We start from the raw sequence: 18,326 nt of genomic DNA, 5'->3' as shown, positions 1-18,326 counted from the left end.
AGTCGACCCTACATGATCTACATTCGTGACAAAAAAGAAATATGTGGTGGTTTTTTGGTAAGAGAGGATTTTGTGATGACAGGCGCACACTGTAAAACAAGGTTGGTTAAATTACCGTATTTTGGATATTTATTAAAAAAGGGTATACAAATTGACTCAAAATCCACAATTGTATGGGAAAAAACACACAAAAAAGGTGACAAAAAAGTGGCGGTAATATTTTTTTCATTGTTAATATATATATATATATATATTTGTAAATCTGGCCTCTATCTCTTTTTTTGTCATCTTTAGCCATCTTAAGGTGTATTCGGGCGTCAATGACACCAACCTTTTACCTGACAGTGTAGCTGTAGTTCCAATTCCACATCCACAATTCAATGGGCAATGCACCAGGTCATGACATCATGCTTTTGATGGTAATATATAACATTGAACCATTTGATGCCTGGAAAAAAATAGCCTTTCGTAATAGGAAATAGTTGATGTTCACAGAATATAATTTGGCAAAACCTATCACTTGTATTGAATGCATTCTTTAAAATTCATGGGGAAAAACATAGAAAGAAATGAACTTTTCACCTTTCCTTTCAGCTTAAAACACTGACACATTTGAACAAAGCCGTGTGTACCATCAACTTGCCAAAAAATGGCAGTGAAAACATCTCAAAGGATTGCATGGTTATGGTTTGGGGTTTGCATGCATCAAATGTTCTCGAAGAAACAAATGTAACTCTTTTATACTCTAAAAACTGTGAGACACCCGACACTCTATGCAGCAGCAAGGGAACACCTAGACCTGCAATGGTATTTCAAAGTGACACTTACAAATTTGTATCTATTGTTAGTGCATTCTGGATATACTAGTAATCAAATGATATCATTCACAGGGAGCCTCTGGGAGTCCACTTGTTTGTGGAGATTTTGCACAGGGAATTGTATCTTATTTCAAACAGGACTCAAATGGAGACTACTGCACAAGATACACTGACATTTCCCAATACCTTCCATGGATTCATCATGTAATGAACTCCCATCCTCTGTGGAAAAATGAAACAAGTAAGGGCAAGCTGGAAGAGCAGGACTTAACAGTCATTAAGTTCAATAAAATGTAATTATCCATGTTTTACTACTACAACAGTCAGCAAATGTGTAACATTAAATGTGCTATTTAAAATAAAAGTCTAAAATGCATTTTCCTTTGTCTAAAATGTTTATACTAGCCTAAGCATCCATGCTGTAGTTCAGTGGTTCTAAGTCAATACTAGAATTAAAAATGAAAAAACTTTTTTCTTAAAAAAGCTGGAATTTAACTAATCAAAAACAGGTAAGAGAACGCCCATCATTTAGGTTTATGTGTACATCAACACCTCATGTACACTGCTAGCAACACAACACAACAAACCAAACACACCTATTTAAATGTTGTGCACCTTTAGTGTAGATTACGGTAACAAAAAGTTGCTTCATAGAATACCCTGTTTCAGGGTACATGTAAAAAAAAAATCATGGTAATTCCACTCAATTCTAGGTGTGTGACCTCGTCTTTTCCTTTTTTTATCAGTTGGGGTACAGGATGGGGAGAAGGAGGCTACATGAGAATGATACGCAATGGTCAGCTATGCTCTTTATCCCATCGTGTGAGACATTTTCCAATAAAGACTTGTGAAGTCCTAAATTTGTGTCAGAAATCAGTTCATTTAGGGCACTAGTACAACTACATACAGAGCTGAACTTTATTCTTGCCACAGATCATGTTTTCAGCCCATCTTAAGGTGTGTTTTGTCAAGATTTTTTAACACAACCTCTCCTACTGAGTCCCAGGTGTGTTTTGAGGTTCTCACAATAGGCTACTATGGAGACAAGGTCATATGCTTATATGTTATGTCTAGTTAAGTGTGTCGATTAACCTGCACTGTCAACAACAGGTTTGTTGCTATTGTTGTGCAGTGTTGCGTAACCATATTAATCAGTGCGTTTCATACATGACAGATTAAAAGATTAAATGTAAAAGAATTGTGAGGATGTTAAATTAAAATAAATATTAATAACATTGATTAAAAAATATATATATTTTAAGTTGCTGTTTTGACCATTTAAAAAAAAAGTCAAATATTACAACAAATAGTAATTGCTAAAATGTATCATAAAAATTAAAAATGCTGCAAATATAATAATTCTATTATAATTTAGAATGATCAATACAATTATTCTATTTGTAATGATTTAACTAACATCTAATTGTTTTTATCATAAATAAAATAAACACATGTTAAAAAGTAGACATTGTTAGGGCTGAAACATAAAAAGTTAATAATTTATGAAGTTCCTTGAGGTCACAGATATTCTTTGACTTGCCTATTGGTGGTGCCAGCAGGTGTGTAAAAATCACTGCCCTACCTCTCCTCTGTACACACAGCTATCACGCACCTGGAGAGACAAACAGGAAGAAAAGGGATTTTTGAACTTTGCCAAGAGTAAAGAGCGCACGTTGTCAAAGAGAGTATAGAGTTGTAGTCTTGCAGTACATGCATGGGATGTACATTTATAAATGGCTAAGTTCTTATTCTTGGGAGTCCAAATTATGTGGACTGGAGTACTGGTGCTCTTTTCTCTGGATCTCTGGGTATCTGCTGATGAGCTGGGACGTCCTACAACATTCTGGTGGGACAATGATATCCAGGACAAAAACAACAACAATCAGGAATCATGGAGGCATATTTTCAGAAAGTATTGTGATTCCACACACATTAAGGTAAGATGTTACCTATTAAAAAACGTACAAAAAAGGGTAAAAACTCTCAAATGGTCTTTGCTTAGCAGGGGGTAGCCTACTTTTCATGTGCTAAAACCATCTTACCAACTAGCAAGCTTATTGGCTGATTTAATATGTGTATTTCAACAGTGAAAAGACCAAAGTATCATTACAAAAGTTCACAATGTTGTTGCAGATTAAATCTAATGCGGATAACATTGAATAAATATATTTTAGTTAGGTCAGATACTTTTAATCACTCAAACCCCTTTATCTAAACCTCTAATTAAACGTAGGACTTGCACATCCACAATGCTTGGAGTTTTATAAGACGTTTTATTCGTGTTTGTAGTTCTAATCGAATTCTCGTCCAACGCGATGTGAATTTAAAAATAAACACTTACCGGTAGGCTATGTTACACTTTTTTTATATGCAAAGTATAATACAAAAATATGTGTCTACATCATAGACTGTAAAAAGGTCTGCATATGGACCGCGTGATGAGGTAAGAGAACCACTGAATCATTTTTGTGTTCATTCATGTGTCGAATCGTCGATTAAACTGCGGTGTCAACAAAGGTGCAATTGGATCACAATTCAGTATCGATTCATTTGGATATATACATGGATATATTTCTTTCTCTGAAAGCGTGAGAGTTGCAGTCCTGCATGGAAGTTTGTTTCGGCCACTGAATACAATTGTTAACTTTTAACTCACAATTAGGCTACTATGACTTTTTTTAAAAATTGAAATTAAGAGTTATACAGTCAGAATTGCGAGATAGGCTATAAACTGGATATTTTGAGAAAAAACGTCAGAATTATGAATTAATTAAACTCGCAATTTGGAGTTCTAAAGTTAGAATTGCAGGATACTGTTAATTCGCAATTTCGAGAAATAAATTCATAATTGCGATATAAACTGGTATTGTAAGATAAAAAGTCACAACTATCTTTTAAATTATTTAATACCGTGGCAGAAACAATCTTCCATGGCCCCGAGCCCCAAACTAATTTAAAATTTTTAGGAATCGGACCCCCCGACCAAGCAGGTTTAAGCATGTTTTTTTTAAAGTAGCATATATGTCAGATAAAAGATTTGGCATGAACACACTGGCATGCAGCCAAAATAAACAATCGAAAACTACACACTGTATAAAGGGAAGACATTAATCTGGATCTCCCGGGGGGTTGCTATCTGTCTTTTTGGCAATGTCAAATTTGTATACCATACCTAGTTCAGATTCCCATGCAGCTCTGATTTGTACAACAGCCACACATAGAGACAATGAAATAAACAACTCCACTGTGATTCACTGTTCTTAGAAATATTTCAGTGCCTTGACTTCCTCTTTTTTGGTCACCCGGAACAGGGTTGTAATTAAATATTATACTAATGTTTTTACCATAGTTAGTGTTTTTGACCAAAATAATGCCTGTACCTTTGTAGGGTTTTCCAAAATGTCCACACATCATGCCTGGATCTCATATGATGACCTTGTCCTCTGCAATGCATTTGCTCCATTACAGGACTGTGATCGTGGTTATTACAGGGAGAGAAGTGGACCGCATAAGGGACGGTGTGTACCTTGCAACTGCAATGGCCTCTCCTATGACTGCGAACCACATACTGGAAAATGTCTGGTATGACTTCATCTTTTATTTCATTAATATTTTTTTAATTTTAAAACCCCTCATTGAGCCCCTATTTGTGATAAGTCAACCCTAACATAATAACATCAATAAGGTCAGCTTTTATGAGTAATGCATTTCAAATTTATAGTTGTGTACTCAATGCTTCTTTTGCTGTGTTACATTGAATTGATGCTTTTTTTTCAGAACTGCCAGTTCAATACAGCAGGCGACCACTGCGAGCGTTGTATGGAGGGTTACTATGGCAGCGCCTCTCTGAGAACCTGTCGTATGTGTCCGTGCCCCTTAACAGACCCATCGAACAGGTGCAATGTCATAGAATCATAAAAATACCATCCTACATACATCCTCTAAGTTTGCTTTGTTAATATAATTTTATTGATTGTTTAATATATTTATATTATTATTGTTTATTGTAATTATTTGTATTGCTAATTTTAAAAATATATATATATATATTTTTAATGTATAATAACTGTTTATTCATTTGTTTGCGCAGTTTTGCGATTGGATGTCTCCGGGTTGGAGATCAGTTTGAATGTTTGTGCAAACCTGGTTACTCTGGGGTTCGATGTGAAAGGTGTGTATTGTTTCTAAAATATGTAAATATGCAAAAAATTGTGCATGAATGTTTTTGAAGAAATAGTTTCTCATTTAGCCTACTTCATATTTTAGGTGTGCGCTTGGATATTACGGCAGCCCTTTAGTAGAAAGCGGTAACTGTCAGCCATGTGACTGTGACCACGGTTATGTATGTGACCCGCAAACAGGCGGTAAGTAGGCTCTCATGATTTACATATTAATTGTAATAATAATATAAAAATAGCAATAATAATATAATAAAAGTTTAGGCTGCTTGAATAAAAAAAAATCTAAAAAAGTGTTAAGCATATTTTTAAAACCCTAAAAATTACATTCATATTATAGTGAAAACATTTGTTTTCTTTGTTCTCATAGATTGTTATGAGGCTGATGACCCACACACTGGCGACTGCTACGGTTTGCGCTCACAATTCTTAAGTTTCTTACAAATTACTTAAAAAGAATTTTAATAATATTTTGGGCCTATAGGCCTACATGGAGCTTCTTTACAATTTTTATATTCCAATGATCATGTGATATTTATTGATTCATATGCAGATGAGGCAATGCATGACTGAGATGTGGATTGATTAGGATTGACTAACTCCACGTTTTTCCTGTTAGAGTGTGATATCTGTGTCATAAAGTTAATGGGTGATCTTGGAGCAAGTGATAATGAGTTCTCCACACTGAAGAATCAACTTGAGTCATTCAGACGGAATGTTACTTCATACACGGAGCTGGACAAACTTGAAGATGCCATTGCTGGTACAAAGGTCCCTACAACAATTTCCTACATCAAGACTTTGGAATGCTAATGTAATTTCACACATCGTTTTTTGAAACCCATTTCCCCTGCTTTAGGTATTGGTCCACAAGTATACTAAATCTGTCTTCGCATTGCAACCAAAGATTTTGGAGCTTGAATCTGATCTCAAAAGTGTCAAAGATGACCTAACTGTACTCAATGACAAGGTACTGTTACGGCTACTTTGTTTATGGTGGTTTATCTTTATGACCTCCATCCAACCAATTACAACTTGTGTTTGTTTCTACAGGCAATTGAGATGTCCTGTACTGCAGTTCAGTTGCTAAAGACTTTGGACAAAACCTATCAAAGGGGCGACAACCTACGATCTGAGACCGTGAACCTCTTACCAAAGATACAAGGTGAACCCACTAGATCCAGCTAAGCTTTTCATAGCCAATTTATTTTTTTAAATGTCTTCTTCCAAGTTGCTGGAAGGTCACCAGATGCACTTTTAATTCTTGACCCACGTAGAGTTCTTGGACGAGTTGAAGCAATCAAACCACACAGGTGGGAACACAGAGGAGGCCATCAGGATGTTAAAAGAAGCCCGATGGATGTTGGAGAAGATGCGAAGACAGAGCTGCAAGGTTAAGAGAGAGCTGGCTAACCAGGAGCTCAGAAAAGCACTAACACGTGGGTCAATCACTTACGAATTACACCTGTTAGGACAGGAGTCCACTGCTGCTCCTGGTGGGCCAACGTTCCTGCAGAGTTTAGCTCCAACTTGCCTGGATTTTTTTGCTAATAAGGAAGACCTTAATTAGATGGTTCAGGTATGTTTAATTGGGGCTGGTGTTAAACTCTGCAGGACAGTTGTCCTCTAGGAGCAGGAATGGACACCCCTGATTTAGGACTGTGCGATAGTGGCCAAGTAGTGAGAAAGCTCTTTTGGGTCTGAAAGCATGCTTGTTTCTCTCACAGTACTCAACCTCATCTTGAATGAACTGATGATTCCTCTAAATGGCTCCTTGGCTGTAGCTGATGGTATTGGACAGAATCTCATGGATTGGATGGAAGATCTTCGAGATATACAAGAGGCTCTTATAGACGCACAGCTTGATGTGATCAAGTCTAATGGTGTGAATAAACTCAACGAGGAACAGCTGAAAAGTGTTTTGGTAATAAGCTAATAATAGGTGGCGAATGTTCTCAATAATGTAAAACAGTGATTTTGAGAACCACTGTAATATAAGATCTGCATTTGTTCACATATGTCATTAAACACTTCCATCGATTGTTTGTTTAACAGAAGCAGTTGAAAGTATTGAGTAAAAATCAAGGAAATATCCTAGCCAATGTGAACATGACAAAAAGGACACTAAAAGAGACAAGGGATCTTCAGGAAATGATGGATGACCTAACAGAGGTGACAAATAATTAAATTCTTTTGTGAAACATTCACCTGTTTGGATACTTACATTTTGTTCTCTGCCAGGAAATGTCTCATCTTGCAGCTTTGATTGACGGAGCAAAAACCGATCTAGATGCAAAACTCGAGCTACTCTCTAAAGCAACTGCTAAGCAGGGAATTGTGAGACGGGCTGAGGAGCACGCGCAGGAACTTATGAAGCTGGCTATGGACTTTCAAATGTACATCATGAGTCCTCCAAACATTCCGAAACCTTACTTTTGTTTCTAATGAAGTTTTAATGATTACACGTGTCTCGTAGGGTCATAGTGAGCATCACCAACTCAACCGCTGTTCAGAAAGCAATTGAAGCCATCAGAGCATTCTCAGACATCACTGATGCCATAAAGGAGGCGGAAGCTGCCGCCAAACGTGCCAAAGAAGCGGCAGACCAGGCTTTTAAAGTATGTCTGATGATAAATTTAAAAATGTGGATATTTTGTCTAAATAAACTAAATGTAAAAGTGAGCATCAGATGATGGTAAATGTAATGAGTATGAACAATAAATATAAAATACTAAAAAATTCTAAAAATATCGTCCTATAATAACCGATATTATACAGATATATTTTGCATTCTTGGTTGCGCTCCACTTATAACCATCATAAAAGGACAGGAATATTTCATTGTTCTAGAATCAAACATTGTTCTATTAATTTCATTCCCCAGGATGTGCATGGACAAGATCTACAAAATATAGCCAAGGATCTGAAAAATGATGCAAATACTCTTCTGGTGAAATCCAAGGAAGCGAAGAAACTGCTAGAAGGTTGCCATTTGAACTTTTTAATGCAACTACAATAAACCATAAAATAGCATCCAGGAATGATATCAACCAAACGAGATTAACTTTTAAGAATAGCACAGTCTTAATCATATGATTTAATGTTTTTTTCATGGACATGTTGTGATGTGTAGTAACAAAACTTTCATCTACAGATGTCACAGAGAAATGTGAAACTTACAAGAACCTGATCCAACAGGCCAAAAACAAACAGAACGAGCTGAAGCAAGTCATGCGAGATGTGTTGGAGAAGATGAACAACATCAAAAGAGGTCAGAAACTCCATTTTGCTCAATCATTTTCCCACAATAAATAATCTTGTCAGATTAACACTTTGGCGGTTTCATTTTTTTTTAGATGATATTGGAGATCTCATCATCCAGGCCAAAGAAGGGGCTTCGGATGTGAACGCCACAGCAAGTGATGCAATAACCAGAATGCAGAACATCAGCGAAAAACTGAACAAAATTAACCTTTCCCCTCAAGATTCAAACCTGGACGACTTACTCGATGGTGTCAATAAAACATGTGAGTCTTCTCAGCTCTTCTTTCCTTGAGTTGATCTAATGAACATTATTCGGTACTATTCAGTTCAAAGATATCTGGATAGAAAGCCTAAGCGTTTACGTAACTTTAATTCTGCGGAGCATCACTGAATTATCTTCTTTACAGTAACACAATTGGATCAATCTTTCCCTTCACTAATTGACAAACTGCACAAAGTGGAGAACCAAAGTGAGCAGATGTCTGATTCAGCCAACATATCCAGCAGTATCCAGAGAATCAAAGACTTGATCGAACAGACCAGAGACGCGGCCAACAGAGTGAGTGCTCATGGGAGAAGAGATCCTCCAACCACCTCCAGATGTTTATCCTCTTGCCTCTCTCCTATGTTCCTAGATCAGGGGGCCGATCTTGTTCTCCGGTGATGCTCACATTGAACTTCGACCTCCTAAAGACCTGGAAGACTTCCGAGCCTTCACAGTTCTTAATCTTACGCTGCACCAACCCAAATCTCGAGGCGACGGAAGGCGTAGACGCCAGCTGAATGATGAAGATGACCAGTTTGTTCTTTACCTTGGAAATAAACATGTGAGAAGACCTTTCGTTACTTATTAGGTTTCATGCTCATTTATTTATTATTCGCTAAATTTATTTTTAACTTTTAAAATTGTTTTTTTGGACATTTTATTTAATATCGGCCAATTATCGGTTATCGGCCATAACATGAAAAAAAAAACTTGGCTTATCAATATCAGCCGGAATTGTAATAATGTGTGCATTTTATATTGATATTCAAGGTGTGTCATAGGGCATCTTTTTATTTGTTACTCTCCGGACCAATAGACAGTCAAAGATTTCATTGGCCTGGTTGTGAGGAATGGTGTCCTATTTTGTGTCTACAAACTGGGCGGCTATATTCATGAGATAGAGACCAGCGAAATCACCAAGTCCAGCAATGACAAAGCCTTTATGGATAGGGTGGATTTCCGCAGGTAAACATCATTTATCACAGTAGAGCTTCGCAAATTGCATACATTTTCATTCCTGAAAACCATTTGTTCATCTTTTAATTTCCTTTGTTCCCAAATCAGAGTTTATCAAGACGCACAGGTCATATACACACAGACTTTCACATCAACTGAACCCAAAGAACTGCCGGCCATGATTAATCGGCCTGGAATCATGAATGGATTGCTCGATCTGGATCCCAATGAGGTCGTTTTATACGTGGGTGGATACCCAAGCAATTTTACGGTAAATAAGTCAGCAAAAGTGTTAACAATGGGCTAATGGCTTTCTCCTTAGAGATTTTGAGATGAATGCTTTTCAGTGCTTTAAATGTTAACAAATAAATAACGAATACACATGCTCGTGCAGTTTGAAATCGGCAACATTTCTATTCTGTTTTTTCCCCCTATATTTTTGTCAAAATATCCAAAAATAACAATTAAATAACGGATGAATTCGGAATTTTCCTTTCAGCCGCCTGCAGAGCTTAGGTACCCAGGATTTAAGGGCTGTATTGAGTTTTCTACTCTAAATGATCATATCCTGGGCTTGTACAACTTTCAACGTGCCGTCAACATCACAAAAAACGACTTGTGTCGAAGGTACGTTATGATGTTAAGATGATTTTAAGTTGTCAGAAGGTTTTTAGCTTTTTTTTCTCGCTTTTTGCTTCAAAGCTTTAAAGTTTTTAGTCATTTTTCTGATATTCTGTCCCTAGGGGAAAAGTCAGCACATTGGGGTATTATTTTGATGGCACAGGCTACGGAAAGGTTGCTATATCAAGCTGGAACTCTTTTATTAAGTTCTTTGTTCTGAGTCATCAAATAGATGCTGTGCTTTTTTACATGGGAGACGAGGTAAACCTTGATTTGATTCACACTTCCAAATCATAAAAATGTAGCATTTTAAATCCAGATATGAAAATTACACAATAATTGTAATTGTTGGATATTTAATATCACAAGATTTGGAAAAAATCTAAGTGTTTTTTGTTTGTTTACAGAACTCTTACTTCTTTGTTACATTGGAAGGAGGCTATATTGTTTTACGAGGAGAAAACGATGACACAATAATTTTTGAAAAGTCCAAAGTAAAAGTATTTCCCCAAGTAAGTTTTCCTGTAACCTCTTAATTTATTATTATATTATATTATATTTTAATATAATATTATATTATATTCCTCCGTTTAGACAAAGTTCATCCAGATCAGACTGACTATGAATGATAAAAGACCAACAACAATACTTGTCACAGATTACATCAACATTTTTTTGGGATACGTCAAAGGGCTCTTCAAAGAGGCCTACGTTGGGGGTGTTCCATTTGCAGTCCGGGAAAAGTATTTATATTCTCTTTTGTTTATGTTTATTGGTACATTTAGTCAGTTTTTTATCTTTATGGTTATTGGTTAGGGACAGAGTAACTACCAGGAAAACATGTTAAATGAAAGTTAAATCTTGTGAAAAATGTCAAGAGCATTGGTCATATAAGAAATAATATTTTTGATTTAAAGAAAATTGTCCCCTGAACGGGAGTACCATAGCTGTGTAAGATCATAGATATAAACACTAGATGTCGCCTTGGGGTTCTAAACATGCGTCAAAACCGCCGCCATCTTGGAACAGGGGTCTTGTCATAGGAAGTAGCTAGGTAACGCTAAATTCATGGATGATGCCGGACTTTTGTGCTGCGTATGGATGTTAACACGAACGAAATCTAAAAACCAGACAGCAAGGGATTACATTTTACAAGATTGTGAAATTTTGTAATTTTTTTAAAATTTCTCTGGACTCTATAATAAATAAATTTCTGACCGTTGGAACGAACGAAAACAACTAGAAAATCGCATTCATGACGATTTATGGTGATTTTATTTCCGTTAGACCTTTTCCTATATTGACGCTGATGAGGGGTTCCCCTGTTTCAAGATGGCGGCTCTATTGACACATTCGTTCCAATGAACTGCCGTAGCCAAGGCGACATTAGTGTTTATATCAATGGTGTAAGATTTTGAATAAAAAAATTAAGCACATTTAATTTCTAATTGTCCTAATTTTCTTGCAATATTCACCTAACCAAATATTTTTTTTTCTCCCTCCAGATATAATATTGTTCTTCCATCACTTAGAGGGTGTGTTAATAACGTCCAGGTAGATGTCACTGCTAGTTTTACAGAGGAAGTTGGAATTGTCCAAGGTTGTCCAAATCCTTTACTGGTAAGACAGTTTTTGTGGACAAGTAGTGATGGGAGAAACAAAGCTGAACTGAACAAATTGCTTCACAAAATAAACACCACGTGCTGTTGACAGAGATCATCATACCCCTAGTGGTGTAACATTAATGTTCAATAAATTTTGAAACAATTAATTTCTTAACAAAGCCTTGTTTACCTCGTTTAAGTTAAATCACTTGACTCTGGCAGTTTGGTACATGCTCCGAATCAGTGGTTCGAAACAATTGAGCTGAAAGGTTTAAAAACTTCACAAAGCAGTGTTTCCATCACTACTTGATGGTGTATGTGCATTCATAAAAATATTCATCTGAACTGTTTCTGGTTGGTTGTTTTCAGAATTCCCGGGAGGCTACTTTTGAATTGGGAAGTTCTTTGTCAATGTTACCCAACAATAAAGAGACAGACTCTGAGACAATGGTTTCACTTGGATTTAAGACATCCCAGGAAAATATTCCAGTCTTAGTACATACTGGTGGAAAGGTTAGTTCATCAAGAAATGTTTTTCCATATAAAGGGATGCGAGTTGGTTATATGTTTTTGATGGTTCTAATTTCAACATTTATTTTTGTAGTTCTTTATACATTTATATTTTATTTAACTATACTTTTATATAATACATTTCATATAATTATTTACAATATAACTATAAATATAATATATATTATACATTTAATTTCAACTTAAATTAAAGAAATAATGAAGAGATTTACTGATGTTTTCCTTTGGTCTCCAGAATAATGACTTTTCGCTGTCTTTGAAAGACGGCTTTGTCGAAATGAGTGATCGTAAGGAAAAAATAACATCCAGAAACAAATGCGAAATTGGAAAATGGCACTACATAACGGCCTACAGAAGCAGCGGGGGGTAAGAAAAAAATATCTTGGTGAACTTACTTGCAGAGATGCTTTTCAATACTTCATGTTGAACATTTCCCATCAGGATGCAGCTAAACGTTGACAACACAGACATTGGAGATCCACCATCGTCATCCACGTTCGATGAACTCGAAGAACATTTTATTTTGGGGGAGGGTTTATTTGAAGGCTGTTTGAGGAACTTGTATTTACGGAGGTTTGATTTTATGATTTACTCTTATTGCGTTATCATGACATATAACAGAAACAAGCAACTCATAATGTACTTATGATTCAGTCCACAGAGCGGCTACATTCCAGCCGACTTGAGCAGATTCAATCAGACTGGAAGTGTATCTTTGGGATTCTGTAAAGCAGAGCGCCCCCCTCTGGACACCAATAAGAAGCGTAGTAGTGGGTTTAAACTTGCAGTTTTGGTAAGGGGGGTGACATTTTCTCAAACACGCTTGAAGAACTTGACCAATCACAACACATTGGTCCAGCTGAACAATCACAGTGCTCCTTTCAGAAGGAGGGGCTTCATAGAGACAGGAACTAAACAGAACGTTACTGACAGGTTATTATTGAAGAGAGGAGCAGTGTAAAATATGTGAAATTAGTGGGTTTTTTTTAAACATTAAAGCATAAACTATTCTAGTAGACCCCAAAGACAAAATCAAGGCATAATAGGTACCCTTAAAAACAATTTTACACCTAAAGAAATGATTAGTGCCAGAGACATTATAAGGAACGGAGCTGGTCCACTTAAAGGCAGGGTAGGTAGAAATCCCCAAAAATACTTTTTTCCAAATTTGTTTAAACTGTCTTAATATATCAATGCATAATTAAAATGTAAGTACTCTGGGAAAGAAATTATAAAAATCGAGTGTCTGTAGTCCTCTCAGGACTGCAATAGACACAGCTCATTATTCCATTAACTCCCACCCCCTCCCTTCTCGGCTCCTTCCAAAGCCACGCCCCCAAACACATGAACGTTCGATCCCGGCCGTTCGTTCAGCTGGAAGAGTCGGACGCGTTTACCAGCGCCGAGCAGAGAGGAGCGCAGTGCATGTAGTGACATCATGTCAGAATCACAAGTAATAAAATAACTAACTTGTTGTACAAACTGTCATTCATTCACTGAACGACACAACATTAAAGTCTCACCTGTCAGAAAGAGAATCCGCGACAATAGTGGAAACAGGGGGTGGTGGCCTTGTAAATCCACTTTTTGATGGCGTGGACGTTGATATTAGAGATGCGCGGATGGGCTATTATTTCATCCGCAACCGCATCACAAAACTCATCATCCGTCCGCCATCCATCGCACCAACGGTTTTGACCATTTTCCTGCCCGCCATCCGCTGATACAAGGCGCTGCTGATGACAGCCGCGGGACTAGAAACCGCCCGCCACCCGCCCGAATTTAATTAAAATATATTTTTTCACGTCATCGGCCCGATCCGCGGTTTATCCGCGGAGTCCGCGGCTATAACTGCCAACCGCGCATCTCTAGTTGATGTCTTTCTCATAACTATAAAAACAAGCAGATCACCATAACAGTTAAATCACCACATTTTTTAAATGTATTGTTTACAGATAAACTGAGTAACATACACTCAAACACCTTCTCACAACTGCATTGCAGACACAAGATAATATAACACACACACAACATATATCGTATAACACATACAGATACAACACAAAGACATAGGTAAACATATGTAGAGCATATAACAACAAACCAAACGTGAAAAAACGGAGAACATAGGAACAAAGTTTAGGCAGAGGGTAAAGCTAGGTATAAAAATAGATCCCCTAAACTTTTTAACCTAAAGTTAGATTTGGCGAAATTAAACAAAACAGCTTTCAACTGCAGATAGGCCTATTGCTTATTTATCGTCTCAACCCTGGCTCCCTAACAGTAACGTTATTCCAGTCGACACCAAAGTTACACTGTCATAGCTAAGCCAGTGTAACGTTAGTTATGCTACGTAACGTTAGGTAGCTATATTAGGTAGCTACGTGTGCTAGTGATACATGCTTAATGAAAAAATAAATACCATCAAAATGAAAACAGCAAGATTACCGGTCCAGCAGAAATAAAGCCATCATGGAGTCACTTTTCAGCCCCTTGAGATCCCTCAGTTGTCGTCACCGCTGGAAAGCCACGCCGATATTGAATCTCGTATGATTTCTTGATTTATCCAAAGACTTTTTGTTCATAGCCTTTTCAAATACTGTCTTCCTTTTTTTAACTTGTTTGACTTCGCTGCCTCTATATGCAGGTACTGAGAATTTTGACTGTTCTTTCTCTGCCATGATTGTTATTACAAGCTTCCATGCCTCTTCAAACGGGTGCGCGCATTTGGGCTGCTCCTGTATCAGCAGAGGTGGTATCCATGGTAGCGAGGGAGAGTGACAGTCGCCCCAGCCAATCATTTCTTTCGTCCCGAATGGAATAATGAGCTGTGTTTATTACAGTCCTGAGAGGACTATAGACACTCGATATTTATAATTTCTTTTTTCCAGAGTACTTACATTTTAATTATGCATTGATATATAAAGACAGTTTATATATCAATGGATTTCTACCTACCCTGCCTTTAAATAAGAGAGGCACTCAAAATGGCATCCGTGAGACAAAATTACATTTTTGATAGAGGTTTTGCTTGTTTGATTGCTCTAAAAGTACATATTTTTGTATGTACTTATGGTGGCCTCACATAACTAGTTGAACCGCACTGACTTTAGCACCCCCATTATCAAACACTTTCGTTTGTAAAAAAAAAAAATCATGATGGGCTTGCTTACGAATAGCGTATTTTTAAATGGCAGTGACAAATTTTGTTGTTGTATAAGGCAGCCTCCACACCACTAGGTGTCAGTATTGACTTAAAATATCAACAGAAAAACCTTTAAACATTTTGCACTGAGATCATTAAACAAATACACATTTTAATTGGCAATACAAATGTGACATTTAATGTCATTTGTCAGTCTATGTTTTGTTGTTTTTAAAAGGGAAGCTTTTTAAAAGGGAAACAAGGCTGCAGAAACACAAAACCTGTCAAACACACCTACCACCTTGGATCCAACAGCCAAATGCAGTTTAAAATAGATCCGGAGGAGCTCAATAACTGGTAAATTACTTTAATTACGTTTTAATATTTCATTTTGTAGCATTTTTACGAGATCTTTCTTTGTCTTACAGGCCCCATTTCTCCCTAGACATCCGCACCACATCATCTGAAGGACTTTTACTCCATATCTTAGGGACACATGGTGTCCCTCTTGTGATGCTGTATTTGGATGATGGAAAAGTCAAACTATCTGTTGGGGCAGATAAAGTGATTTCCTCTCAGAAGATCAGTGATGGTGGCTGGCACAATGTACGTAGCAAAATGCCCAGATGGGGCATTTTCATAACTGCAAAATCTTTAGTTCATTTGTTTTAGTTCATGTTGTGTGTGTGTACAGATCAAGTTCAGAGTGAAGAAACACAAATTTCGTTTAGCTGTGGATGGTGTTCAAACACCCGATGGACAGCAGTTGAAAGTATTCGCACATGATCTGCAGTCTCCTGTCTATGTGGGACAAGGACATCTTCAGACGCTTCACAAAACATATGTACGAATGTGCAACTTCCTTATTTCAGCATTCTAGCTCAACCGCAAGTCTTGTGTTCTTGTCATAAGGCAACACAATGTGTTTTTCACAGGGAGGAGTCCCTCAGAAGAGTATAGTCGGATGCATCCGTGACCTCAGGGTTTCCAAGGTTCTCTTTGCGGATCCAGCTGTCAATCATGGGGTCATGCCCTGTTTTAAAGGAGTGACTGAGAAGGGGGCGTATTTTGCTGGAAATGGCGCACATTTAGTCCTAGGTTTGGCCCTTCATGTTGATACAAATGTGTATTGTGACAGAAAAATAGGTTAAAGAAATTAAATAAATGTTTTTGTTTGGCAGAAAAGTACCTTTTCTCCAGTTCTACGTATGACTTGGCTTTTGAAATTCGACCCAGGAACCTAACCGGCCTTGTTTTCCACAAAAGCAATAACAATGGACAGACGCTCACTCTTTTTCTCAAGAGTGGAAAGGTGAATGAAAATATAGTTTACGAGTATTTAAAAAAACATTGTATTTTTTCTGTATTATTGATAAAAACAGTATTTTTAAGGAAGATAAGACTAAAAAGTATGTGGAATGTTAATGCTTAGCATGCATACACTCTTGTAAATAATTGAATTGAATAATACTATGGGCCTTTCTTGCTAACAATCACTAAGATTCTTATCAAAATGTTGCCGTAGAAGAAGAAAGTGGGTCTCCTGTGTATGCAAAAAAAAATACCACGAAATCTGCATACGAACATTTTCACAAAACAAATCATGATTTGTCAATAAATGTAATACTAAAATGTAATCCTAATGTACGTGAAATTACAGTATATTTATATGCCATGCTGGAAATTAGGCTGAATTTTTTTGTGAGAACTTCTCCTGTGTATTAAAAATACAAATTATTCACACAATTATTAGTGATTGAGCCCCAGGGTGCGCTAATGACCGCTACCGCCCCTTGTGGACACTTTAGAATTCAAGAGTGTCTGTAATCAAGATTTTGTAGTTTGCATTTGTGTTAATGTACTTGCATAACATATGTTTTGAGCCCGTTTCTGGACTTTAACACTATAATTACGTTAAATATCACATATAGTATGCGATCTGTGTGGAATTATGCTTCATTAGGTGGTGGTGAAAGCAAACGACGGAGAGCACGGCTATGGCACCGCACTGACCCCAACACGACCCCTCTGTGGTGCATTTCACCATGTGGCAGGTAGCCTACTACTTTACTGCTTTTATTTCTTATCAAGGTAGATTATAAAAGACCATTTTTACAGGAAACGTAAGTGAGGTTTCATTTATTTCAAATGACGTATCCTACAGTGTCCTTACGGCCGAAAACTATCGAGCTAAGAGTAGATGAAGCAACATCACGAGTCAGACGGCGTTCTGTGTCACGTACTACAGAGCAAGAAACAATCTACATCGGTGGCGTTTCAGGTAAAGCCTGCATACATGTAGAAAAAACGTCTCTTTTTGCATGAAAGGCCTTTCAGTGCATAATAATTTAGAGTTCTGTCTCTTATTAATGCAGAGAACGTGAGAGAAGGAGTGGAGATGCGGACATCTTATGTGGGGTGTTTGAGGAACATACGGCTAAATAAAAATCCTGTCTCATTTGAGGATGTGAGTGTATTCGGCCCCATAAACACCGGCGAGTGCCCGATGGAATAATGGAAGGATGAAACAAAACAAGAACTTATTCACTGAATAAAATAAAAATATTTCGGGAATTGTATTGGAAATTGACCTTAAAAATAGACTTGCTACACAAATATACAAAATGCAGGGGTTGTTTTGAGTGCCTTTATTGAAAGGACTTGCTAGTATATTTCCTCAACTATGAAAATTGTAAGAATCAATGTAGGCTATATGACGGTTAAATTTTTTAAAAAGTATATGGAAATAAAAATATATATTAAACTTGGTTGACTGCTTGCTCTTGCCATCCGGGTGGCTTCTTGTGTAAATACATGTATTTACACAGCTGGTAGGCCTACGTCTTCTGTTCGATGCACTACACCAAGAGGTTCAGGGCAGAAAGACTGAGATGTCTAACGCACATTCATCATTTATTCATAAGGTGCATTAATATGTGAATA

At 37.1% G+C, this 18,326-nt stretch overlaps 2 protein-coding genes across 3 annotated transcripts; both read left to right on the top strand.

Moving 5' to 3' along the window:
- LOC143735526 (chymotrypsin-like serine proteinase) lies at positions 1-1,115 on the top strand. The gene is made up of 3 exons (XM_077225714.1): positions 1-101; positions 295-346; positions 891-1,115. The coding sequence occupies exons 1-3, from the start codon at positions 13-15 to the stop codon at positions 1,113-1,115; spliced, it is 366 nt and encodes a 121-aa protein (XP_077081829.1). The 5' UTR covers positions 1-12.
- A 1,299-nt stretch (positions 1,116-2,414) lies between these two features.
- lama3 (laminin, alpha 3) lies at positions 2,415-18,147 on the top strand. 2 transcript variants are annotated; one of them, XM_077226310.1, is made up of 38 exons: positions 2,415-2,755; positions 4,287-4,400; positions 4,596-4,714; positions 4,909-4,989; positions 5,085-5,182; positions 5,367-5,408; positions 5,616-5,767; positions 5,856-5,966; positions 6,050-6,161; positions 6,274-6,435; positions 6,724-6,920; positions 7,052-7,168; positions 7,238-7,392; positions 7,473-7,614; positions 7,881-7,980; positions 8,151-8,267; positions 8,353-8,523; positions 8,668-8,819; positions 8,896-9,087; positions 9,343-9,491; positions 9,591-9,753; positions 9,982-10,109; positions 10,226-10,364; positions 10,511-10,615; positions 10,698-10,846; positions 11,609-11,723; positions 12,077-12,220; positions 12,474-12,604; positions 12,680-12,811; positions 12,893-13,031; positions 15,622-15,740; positions 15,812-15,989; positions 16,078-16,227; positions 16,319-16,481; positions 16,565-16,695; positions 17,347-17,437; positions 17,548-17,664; positions 17,759-18,147. In XM_077226310.1, exons 1-38 carry the CDS (start codon positions 2,552-2,554, stop codon positions 17,896-17,898), a joined length of 5,121 nt encoding a protein of 1,706 aa, XP_077082425.1. In that variant the 5' UTR covers positions 2,415-2,551; the 3' UTR covers positions 17,899-18,147. The 2 variants fall into 2 exon arrangements, with proteins under 2 accessions (XP_077082425.1, XP_077082426.1); XM_077226311.1 differs by having other exon boundaries at positions 2,475-2,755; positions 5,616-5,759.
- Positions 18,148-18,326: the final 179 nt, after the last annotated feature.

The sequence above is a fragment of the Siphateles boraxobius genome, unplaced genomic scaffold, assembly GCF_051911475.1.
Source record: "Siphateles boraxobius isolate OS27281-9 unplaced genomic scaffold, OSU_SipBor_1 13, whole genome shotgun sequence".
Lineage (NCBI taxonomy): Eukaryota > Metazoa > Chordata > Actinopteri > Cypriniformes > Leuciscidae > Siphateles > Siphateles boraxobius.
This window is presented reverse-complemented; position numbering and strand designations above follow the sequence as displayed.

Bases quoted from the DNA above. Each gene is read 5' to 3' on its own strand.
- lama3 (XM_077226310.1), top strand. From the start codon at position 2,552: ATGGCTAAGTTCTTATTCTTGGGAGTCCAAATTATGTGGACTGGAGTA. The intron at 13,032-15,621 runs GTAAGGGGGGTG...TGTTTTTAAAAG, and splicing joins GGTTTAAACTTGCAGTTTTG to GGAAGCTTTTTAAAAGGGAA. The intron at 15,990-16,077 runs GTACGTAGCAAA...GTGTGTGTACAG, and splicing joins GTGATGGTGGCTGGCACAAT to ATCAAGTTCAGAGTGAAGAA.
- LOC143735526 (XM_077225714.1), top strand. From the start codon at position 13: ATGATCTACATTCGTGACAAAAAAGAAATATGTGGTGGTTTTTTGGTA. The intron at 102-294 runs GTTGGTTAAATT...TGTCATCTTTAG, and splicing joins GGCGCACACTGTAAAACAAG to CCATCTTAAGGTGTATTCGG. The intron at 347-890 runs GTAGCTGTAGTT...TATCATTCACAG, and splicing joins CCAACCTTTTACCTGACAGT to GGAGCCTCTGGGAGTCCACT.